At 32.9% G+C, this 10,020-nt stretch overlaps 2 protein-coding genes across 7 annotated transcripts; one reads left to right on the top strand and one right to left on the bottom strand.

Moving 5' to 3' along the window:
- The first annotated feature begins 1,191 nt into the window (after nt 1–1,191).
- On the top strand, nt 1,192–2,472 carry LOC113508021 (UV excision repair protein RAD23 homolog A). The gene has a single exon (XM_026890970.1). The coding sequence runs from the start codon at nt 1,317–1,319 to the stop codon at nt 2,265–2,267; it is 951 nt and encodes a 316-aa protein (XP_026746771.1). The 5' UTR covers nt 1,192–1,316; the 3' UTR covers nt 2,268–2,472.
- A 202-nt stretch (nt 2,473–2,674) lies between these two features.
- On the bottom strand, nt 2,675–9,769 carry LOC113508022 (cyclic AMP response element-binding protein B). 6 transcript variants are annotated; one of them, XM_026890972.1, is made up of 7 exons: nt 9,593–9,769; nt 9,112–9,285; nt 8,612–8,761; nt 7,854–8,016; nt 7,253–7,324; nt 4,859–4,981; nt 2,675–4,265 (listed from the first exon to the last, which is right to left on the bottom strand). In XM_026890972.1, exons 2-7 carry the CDS (start codon nt 9,268–9,270, stop codon nt 4,063–4,065), a joined length of 870 nt encoding a protein of 289 aa, XP_026746773.1. In that variant the 5' UTR covers nt 9,271–9,285; nt 9,593–9,769; the 3' UTR covers nt 2,675–4,062. The 6 variants fall into 6 exon arrangements, with proteins under 6 accessions (XP_026746773.1, XP_026746772.1, XP_026746774.1 ...); XM_026890971.1 differs by having other exon boundaries at nt 9,112–9,406; nt 9,593–9,768; XM_026890973.1 differs by lacking the exon at nt 9,593–9,769 and adding an exon at nt 9,527–9,545.
- Nucleotides 9,770–10,020: the final 251 nt, after the last annotated feature.

Here is a 10,020-nt window from a genome sequence, read left to right as displayed (position 1 = left end):
GCACTTTAGGGGCCCACCAGCAAAGTAGGCATCTAAAAAAATAAAGAAAAGCTCGATAAATTTTTCACTAAATGAAAATAACTTGAACCAAGGGGGCCCCCACTCCTTTGTTGCCTCGAGGCCGCGGGGCCCCTGGGCCCCTAGACCCGGACCTGAACCCGGGACACGATGCGAACAGTGGTTTTGGTGTGGTGGCCAAGGATCAAACAAAGGAAAACAAATAGTAGTACATTATGTATAAAGGCATAGCCTCATGGTCGCTCGTCGCTCCTTTGCAGCGACAAATCTGATCACGTGACCCCATTTTTATATTTCCCGCGTCTCGAAAAGCGACGAAATATGGTCGCAGGAAAGGTAGCGACAAAGCTGAAAATATTAAGCTACGGCCTTTGCAGTCGCTCGTCGCTACAAACAATCAAACTCTTCAGCTTTATATATTAGTATACAGATATAGATTTCTTCCAATTGAATCACTGCCACCAGGGTACGAAATTACGAATGAGGTTAGGAAATCTGTCCAGATTTATCGCAGCAAACGAGCGACCAGCGACTGCATGAAGCAGCAACTTTTCGAATCTGCGGGAAATTTAAAAATGGGGTCACGTGATCGTGTTTGTCGCTGCAATCGAGCGACGAGCGATTCATGAGGCTACCGCCTTTAGAGTTTAAACCGTAAGTCTCTCAAAATCGGACCTTAGAAAATTCCCTTGATGATATTTTCTTTTACCGTTTTCTTTGTGATTTTTACTAAAACGCAGATTTAAATTAAAAAATATGAATATAATGATGTGTTCAATAAAATGTTAAATTGTGATTGTAATAATACAAGAAAAAATTTACATATATTATCCAGTATTTTTGGCCTTTTGGGCTCTTTGTAATAAACAAACTACTGACAAATGTAGTATGCTATGGTATCGAGGTGGTTCCTTTCCATTCTCGATGAATATTCTAAGAATTACTAAGAAATAGTTATAACTATATCTTGTTGAATTTAAAAAAAGAGCCTCGTTTCGAAATTTCTATATTTTATTTGGTGAAAAATAACATTTTAGTTATGAGTGAGCGGAGGCTGAACGTTGCGTTCAATAAAAAAAGAAAAAATCAGGTAGAACTGTATATTTTTTTGTAACTTAAAAATAAAGAGGTTTACAAACAAATAAATTTATTGTCTTTGGTCAGCGTATCCGAACGCTTGTAGGACAGCCGCGAGGTTATGTTTACTGCATAATTTTGTCGAGTCAGAATTCAGTCGGTATCTAATTTAGGACAAAACTTGCTCAATCATTTAAAAGTTGCAAAGAAAGTTAAACAAAATGTTGGTGACGCTGAAGACACTACAACAACAAACTTTTCAAATAGAAATCGATCCAGAAGAAACGGTTAAAGCACTCAAGCTGAAAATTGAAGTTGAGAAAGGTAAAGATTATGTTGCTGATCATCAAAGACTAATTTATGCGGGCAAAATCTTGTTAGATGACGATAAATTACGTACGTACAACATAGACGAAAAGAAATTCATTGTTATCATGGTGACTAAACCAAAATCAGCGGAGACTCCGGCATCGACTACTTCTGCCCCAGAAGCTGGTGAAAGTGCTTCGACTGAAAGCGGCGATGGTAAAGCCAAACCCACTCCTGAAGAAGCACCTAAACCGCCTCCAGCGGCGGAACCCGAGGCACCAGTTGCAACCAGTAATGAACTTGACTTTGAAGCTACAGTGCAGAGCATTATGGATATGGGATATAATAGACAGCAAGTAGAACAAGCTCTTCGGGCTTCATTTAATAACCGCGAAAGAGCTGTGGAATATTTAATAACAGGTATACCAGAAGAACTGCTTCAAGAACAAGAGGCTGAAGAGGGTTCAGATGATGACCCCTTGGCATTCCTCCGTGATCAGCCTCAATTTCAACAAATGCGTGCTGTTATTCAGCAAAACCCTACTTTATTAAATGCTGTACTTCAGCAAATTGGTCAAACAAACCCAGCATTATTGCAGGCAATTAGTCAACATCAGCAAGCTTTTGTCAGAATGTTGAATGAACCAGTCAATCCAACATCAGGTGGTGCAGCAGTTGAAGAGAATGCAATTGAACTACCACAGGCGCAGCATCCACAAGTCTCACCCCAAGACAAAGAGGCCATTGAAAGATTAAAAGCATTAGGCTTTCCTGAGCATATGGTCATTCAAGCATATTTTGCTTGTGAAAAGAATGAAAATCTTGCTGCTAATTTCTTACTTTCACAAAATTTTGATGATTAGAATTATCTTTCCTGGATAACATGATTAAAGTGAAGAGACAAAATTAAAAGAAGATAACACTGAAGTGTATTCAATATGTTATCTACATCAATAGCCTAACAATAGTGTTTACTGCTTGTATTTCAGTGTATTATTTACACTGAATTTCAAACATTTTGTCATAATTCAATATCTAATAAATTTCTTATTGTTCAAATATTTAAAACTTAGTTTTATTTTAGGATAATTCACATCCCTAAACTCTTGTTTTTGAGCACAAAACAATGTGCAATTGTAATTATGTACCTAATAATTATGTTAATGGATTATTTACAGGACTATATTGCATAGTTATGCTATTATGTATCTCTTGTAATAATAAGTGTTTATTGTCGTTTTTTAAAGGGAAAAAAAAATAAAAACAGTAATACATCAAACAGTTAATATTATTAATTTTATAAATAGCATTAAGTTAACATAAAGAGCTATGTTGGTATAAATTTTATTCATTCTAAGTAAAGGCACTTTCCACAATGTCTATCATTAATGCTAAATCATTTGCCATAATTGACCTATATGAAACTTCATTAAAAAATAACAAGTATACATGTCATCTTTACATATACACATATATCAGTTTTAGTATATTAACAAACAATTAAATTGTCACAATAATTATCAATCTTTAGAGGTAAAGACATAAATCAATCATGGCAAACAAAATATATAAAATCTTATTTTAACTCTGGTAGTCTGCTAAAATTACCCATTCACAAAAACAAAATACAATGGTGTATATTATTATGTGGATGATAGAACTAAAGAATGGTATATTTAAATAATATGTATTTATTCCACACATAATTTCTGAATGGTGTCAAATAAAATTTGATTGTTAATGATAAAACATATTCATCCACCATTCTTCCTCATCCACACTATTACACTAGTATATATACAAAGTTTTTATACATTTTTTACATAATATATCTTTCCAACTATACACAATGTACAAATTCTTATTTTCATTTGTTAAAGGTATGTATTATATAAGAATAAGAAAAAAATAGATAACTGTACATTGCAATATGGATATTGCACAAAACAACTAAAAATATTAACTTTGGCTTATCCATTAATTACACCCTGTGCGGTGTTGAAAGTATTAGGTAATAATCAGCTTACTTAGTGTAATGTCCATCACTTCAGTATCTACAATCACAGACACATGTGACAAAATATTAACAGCATCATCCTAATCAGTTGAGAACGACAAGTACCTCGGCAAGTAACAATAATTATTTTTAAGCATATTTCAATAAAAAAGTTGAATTAATTAAATCATGAACAAAAACATTCCAACTCCAAAAATGGCACTAGGTCGAGCTTTGGAATGGTAAATATTTGTATCTGACAATTTCTTCTGTAAGCTTATGGTACTAAAACAATTATTAATTTGAATGAATTTAAAATCTAAAGAAGTGTGAGTAACAAGCGACTATTACTAAATTGTCGGTTCCGTGATTCTTACACTGCATAAAAATCAAACAAATGATATTAAAACAACAATAGAAAATTACAAAACACATTAACAATTCAATACATCAAATCTAACAATACTTTAAGAAAATATGAATTGAACAATTTGACTTGACTTCACCAACTGCTAAGATATGGAATTACAAAAGTGTAATCCTCATAAAGTTGCGAGTCTTATCAAGGTATCTGAATGCTGCACTCAAGCACAGACAGTAACAATGTGTGCCTTAAGTCTCTCACTGGCAGGGCAGCGGCACACCCGTTAGCCAGCTGGACCTCATTCTACCTTTTGTTGGCAGTATAATTCTTTTAATGTTTTCAATTCCTCTATTAGTGCTTTGTTTTGATTTTCAAGCACTGCAACTCTGTTTTCTAAGCATTTTATATATTCCTTTTTTTTACGACGACACTCCCTTGCTGCTTCTCGATTCTTTAATAACCGAAGTTCACGTTTACGTGTCTGGTCTTCTAACATTGGACCTGAAAGCATATCATAATCGCGCTCACATTACATAAGATATGAATGCGGGTGTGATCCCCGCATTTCATGAATTCATGAGTTCAATTTTGGAATTCACTAACACTTTTCAATTTTGGAAGCAAAAAGTTTGAGTGCTATGTTTGCGTGCCACTGCGTTCTCCAGTGAATAAGGTCGCAATAATCAATTGGGTTCATTAAATTCAGTTAAGATATTCACGTGATATAAGGTTGTGAATGTCTAAAATCAAAGGAATTTGGCCAACAATAGTCCAAAAGTCAGACACAAAACCTTTAGTATATTTGACGAAAAAAAATAAGAGTTGATCAAAAGATGACTTTTTTTATCAGATTTCTTCTTACGTTTGATTGTTAAAAAAATTATTCATTGCTGATTCATCATCGGCCTAGCCTTTTTTATTATTCTTATTAATTATTATTATTAAACGTTAATAATGGTCTTGTGTGTGGACATCTGGACCGAGTTTTTATCATTAAAGTTTGTAAAATGTAAGTTATTTAAAACAATGTTTTTTAACCATTTCCTTAACGCAGCAATAAAAAAGAATGAAACAGATTCTAATAATTTACTGACCAGGCACATAAAAATGTTCGTCTTGATTAGTCGCGTACTGTACAATAGCGCCGCCAGCGCCTGTTCCCGAGACAGACAGCGTGTGCAGACCACTTTCCGTTTGTAGGGCTCCGGCTGGAATCACTGAGAGCATACTTATTAATTACTAACTTTTAACGCAAATACTAACAAATTCTTTAAAAATTACACTTCCAACTTGATTTGTACTGCGAAAGGGTATCAAAGTATAAATGATAATTTTATTGTAATAAAACTACTTAGAAATCTTTAATTACTTGGGCAAATACCTGTACTGGTCCAACAAAGTTAATAATAATTCAAAACGATATAAAGATTGTGCTTCTTGTAGACTATATAAATAGCTTAAAGAACATCTAGGTCTAGGTGTACTAATTTAATTTTAAACTTATTTAATGAAATCTATATTTAACAAAATAGGTTGTTTAAAGCCACGTTACGACAAAGATTCCATTGAGATATTTCAGAGTCACTATGTTAATACCCCAAGCGGTAGAAGCAGAGAAGTTTCCCTGAAAGTCTAAAACATCTCATTCGTTAGCAGTTCATGTATGTATAAGTTTTATACATCTAGGCCGTCAAGGCGGTAGAATACTTCTAAGTACTATAGATATCAATAAATTCATAATAGTCTTAGGGTTTATAAAGTTTGCTTTATAGACCAAAAAATATAATAATTACTTAACTAATAACATCATGAAAACTTAAATACCTACTATACGTGCTGTAGATTTTGTAAAGTTTCTGTTAAAACAGCAAACTAGTAACTGTAAATACGACTTACTTGTTTATGGTATTTTATTTATAACTCTGACCACAACCAAATATATACTTATTATTTTGAACTGACCAACCAAAGGCAATCTGTATAACCTTATAATGTATCCACGGGTACCCCTTGGGTACATTATCCCTATTAATGGAAAGGAACTAGATTGTCTAAATCTAAAGTATTTGTTTCTAACTCTTATTTTAATTATTCATTTTGTTATTAATGATTAGCTCCTGATTATATTCTGACGGAGCCTCGAATAGTTAATGAAACACCATGGAGTAAATAAGAACTATGGAATCTTTGATCTGCAGTGAAAGAAGTATTATAATTTGTTCAAGCTTTCCTTCGAAATCATACTAAAATCGAATCGAAGTTTATTAAAATGTCTGAACACGTTTTAAAAGTATAAAGTTAAAAAAAAAAACAAAATACCCATGCGAAAGAACGCAGTAATGTACGATATTGTTATGAAAAGCAACGTAGGTAGGTATAGTATGCCGTCATCATGGCTTCTCGCCGCGGATTACGTCATCGGGTGGAATATTAATCAGGTCCCGCAAGCAATGACGTCACTGTTGCAGGAATTTGCACCTACAACTGGTATGTGTTTGAAACTTAAATCTTATTGGGCCAATCAGTAAGTACTTTTTATAACGAATAACTATTGATATTTATTGTAATATGATTTACTTATTAAAGTACTTAATACATATTAGTAATGTAATATTTTGAACAAAATTATACAAGGCGCCATAAGATCACGTATTAAAACGTATGACAGTATGGTACTTAATATATTTTTCTAGTTTTATTTAAGAACCATTACAGTTACCTACACTTCAGGCCGTAACTAATAAACTGAAAACTTTTAGTTTGAAACTTCATTTCATAAATATTTCAGAGCGAAAAAACTATCATGTTTTGAATCCTAGTAAATGTCGCGTGACCTTGTATGTTCGAGACTGTTATAAATGTTAATCATCACGTCTTTATAGGTTTCAAATTAATTACAGTAAGAGGCCTTTACTCAGCCGTGTGTATTATAGGCTATTATTTATTTATGTTTTTTTTTTGTTGCTTTATTATCTCATTTAGTAGGTCACATATGCAATTTCTCAATTGCACAGCGATAGGAAGTTTACTAATAACTAAACATAAAATGCGCTAAAAATAGAATAAATTAATGAACTTAGCATAACTATGAAAATCAAAAAGCTATACGTTGTAATAATATTTGTACAGTAGATGTTTATTAAGGAAATCAACTTATATTAAGTAAAAAAAAGGCAGGTTAATGGAAAGATTTATGAAATGAGAATTAAATGACGTGTATATATCTAAATCAAAGGTCAAGAAGTTTATTAGCCCTCCAAACTACTTTAGATCAATGCAAATTATGTAATGAGAATTATTTTTCATTACCTAACAGGAATCTGTTTTATGGTATAAAACAAATGACGATGAGACAATCTCGAAGCTTGTGGTTATGAGCCGTGTACCAACACAATTTACATTATGTTATGTATGATGCGTTGTAACAGGTTAGTGACACATGTTGCACACAGAAACAAAGAGTGTCAACGGCGGCACATTTAACTGACCTGGCGCAAATGATAAAGAAGATGACAGCGACACTTCGTTCTCGTTTCCCGGTTTAGTTCCCATGCGATTTTCTGTAATATTATCAGGCTCTTATACTTTTGAGTTGTTGTATTTAAGTTGGTAAACCGTTTTCCAAATTTGTCATACCTATTTAAATGTGATAAGTTACCCTGAACATAGTTGACCTAACAACTTACAAGGTTAATATTTTAATTAATTCCTTTAACATTTCAGTGGTAATAAGATGCTGGGTGTATAGTTTTTCTTCTAATAATATTTAATGTTTTATATGTTACAACAGCAAACAGCATTATACATATTCAAGTAAATAACTACATGTCATTTTGTTCAGGTTTTCACCAATGGCATAGATTACTTACTTTCCAAAATCTGTGAAGTTCAAGTTCAAAAATATCCAGTCAGCCCTTTTAAGGCACAATAGAAAAATATATATATAACAAAACAATAATTATAGAAGCACAATCTTTATAACATTATTTTCCTTTTATTACATGGATGTTCATAAATAAGGAACATTTTATGACTCATGGTTTTATTTAATTTGCATTAAATTTTAAAAGTGTGGTAAATTGAACTTACCAGCAATTTCAGCACCACCAAGATCATTCAAAATTTTGCGATATGATGGGCGCCGGGTCAGCATCTCCCGGTATTTCCGCTTTGGACTTTCATCACCACTACAACTGTCATCGCTGCAAGATTGGCCTTGGGTGCTTACTAAGGTGTTGGGTTCAGGTTTTATCTACAAATCATACATATATTAGAATTAGTAGACATTTGTTTCATTGATTTCATTGAATTATTTTAATTTTAATTCCATAAATTTAAGACACCATGTTGATTTAAACAAATATAACCTGTGATTTTCTGGAACATTGTTGAACCCTGGCAATAGTGTATTATGTTAAGAAATCATATCAACATCATTTTAATTTTATTCAATAAACTTAACTCCTAACAGTTCAAAAGTAAAGAAACAAAATACAATAGGCTAAATACTTACATAAAAAAATCTTATTTTATATTTGTCTTTTGTAGACATACAGCAATAAGTACTAGATTATATTATTTAAGAAACACCTTACAATCAGCATCTTTGAAAATATCCTCATTTACTTCCATATTTTCATGTGATATTTTTTATAATATAGTTATAATATAATATAACATCATGGCAGGTAGTAAAATAAACATTATATCTTTGGTATAAATAAATCCTAATACAGCACAGAAAAGCATAACATTATATGAAAGACACAGATGTAAACAAGCAACTGTTTACAAAAGAATCAAAAATGATATTGTTATAGTAATATAGCAATAATATAACAACATACCTGCAATGTCTGTAGGGTCCCTTGTGTGGTGTGTATAACTGAATTTGGTTTACTAACAAGAATCACATTCCCTTTTGGTAACTGCACAGACTGTATATTGGATGCTGTTTGAATTACAGATTGTTGGTTTGGTTGTATTACTGATTGAACCTGAAATAATATGAAAGATTAATGTTTAGGTCACCAAAAAACTATATTTTAAAATAAAATACAAATATCAAAATCACAAAACACTCGATTGTCAACAATGTGTCTTGTCTTATAAGATTAATCGTAATAACATTGGCAAAATGAAAACACAATGATAGCAAGTACTGTAGATTGTAAACTAATTTAAAAGATGCACTGTTTATATCTGTTATTTACTTAATGCCTTTGACACATGCTGTCTCAAATAGAGTAATAACTCTAGAACACATTTAGGTTATGAATAGAAGATCTAAATTAGTAAACAGCACAAGACATTTCATACAAAAATAAATATGGAACAAAATAAACACCTGTGCAGATGGAGCTTGTGTTGGTAATGTTAGTTGCACTATGCTGGTGACGGCGACTACGTGTGGAGCAGACGCGGCCGCCGAGGAGCTTGCACTGGCCAGCGTATCCGTGGGACCAGCACCGCTTGAAGTGCCATTCTCTTCCACCATTCCATCCATGCCCACTAAGGTCACCTAAAATTCAAGGTCAACTTTCTGTGCATTCCTTGATCTTCAGACATGCTCAAAGGCAAATCTTTCGTTGAATATAAACACTCTCTGGTTCTCTGACAAGTTTCTTGTTGACTTGGAAATCCTAAAACGGAATCATCGCGTCATAGACGGGACGCGGAATTTCCTATTGCGTCGAATACAAACGCAACTTAATTTTCAATATTTACTAGATTTAAGTATTCCAATATCATATGGATCATACATTATTTGTGAATCCAAATATAAGTAACCATGACAGGTCGCAAGGTTTGTCTTCACAAGCACTCACCAGTTACGTATTCCTCGTCACCGTCTATGCTGCGTCCGGAGTGGGCGAACGGGATGGTACGTAGTAGCCACGTCAACTGCGAGAAGACTCGTCACTGGCGGAGACCTATGATCTTGTATGCGTCATAACAATATGGCCGAAAATTGTCAGACGCATGCGCTAAATGCGCTCGTTTGCTAAGTTACCTACCTTGGAAATAAAAAAATACATGAATTTCTAGTTGACAGATTGTTTTAATTATTGTGATTGGCAACTTGAATCAATTATTCCGTTTCAAAAAACTAAAATAATTTCATGAAAATATAATTGATAATCGACTACTATTCTCTTCATTCTTGAATACAAAATTATCAAGTAAAAAGTGAGTATTCTCAAAAAAACATTGTTTAGCAAACGGTGATTGAGTGAATTGATGACTAAAGGAGTCT

The sequence above is a fragment of the Trichoplusia ni genome, unplaced genomic scaffold, assembly GCF_003590095.1.
Source record: "Trichoplusia ni isolate ovarian cell line Hi5 unplaced genomic scaffold, tn1 tig00003647, whole genome shotgun sequence".
Taxonomy (NCBI): domain Eukaryota; kingdom Metazoa; phylum Arthropoda; class Insecta; order Lepidoptera; family Noctuidae; genus Trichoplusia; species Trichoplusia ni.
This window is presented reverse-complemented; position numbering and strand designations above follow the sequence as displayed.

Excerpts from the sequence above, each read along its gene's own strand:
- LOC113508021 (XM_026890970.1), top strand. The coding sequence starts at position 1,317 with ATGTTGGTGACGCTGAAGACACTACAACAACAAACTTTTCAAATAGAA.
- LOC113508022 (XM_026890972.1), bottom strand. The coding sequence starts at position 9,270 with ATGGATGGAATGGTGGAAGAGAATGGCACTTCAAGCGGTGCTGGTCCC. Across the intron at positions 8,762-9,111 it reads CACAAGCTCCATCTGCACAG|GTTCAATCAGTAATACAACC; the intron begins GTGTTTATTTTG and ends ATATTATTTCAG. Across the intron at positions 7,325-7,853 it reads TGGTGGTGCTGAAATTGCTG|AAAATCGCATGGGAACTAAA; the intron begins GTAAGTTCAATT and ends ATAATATTACAG.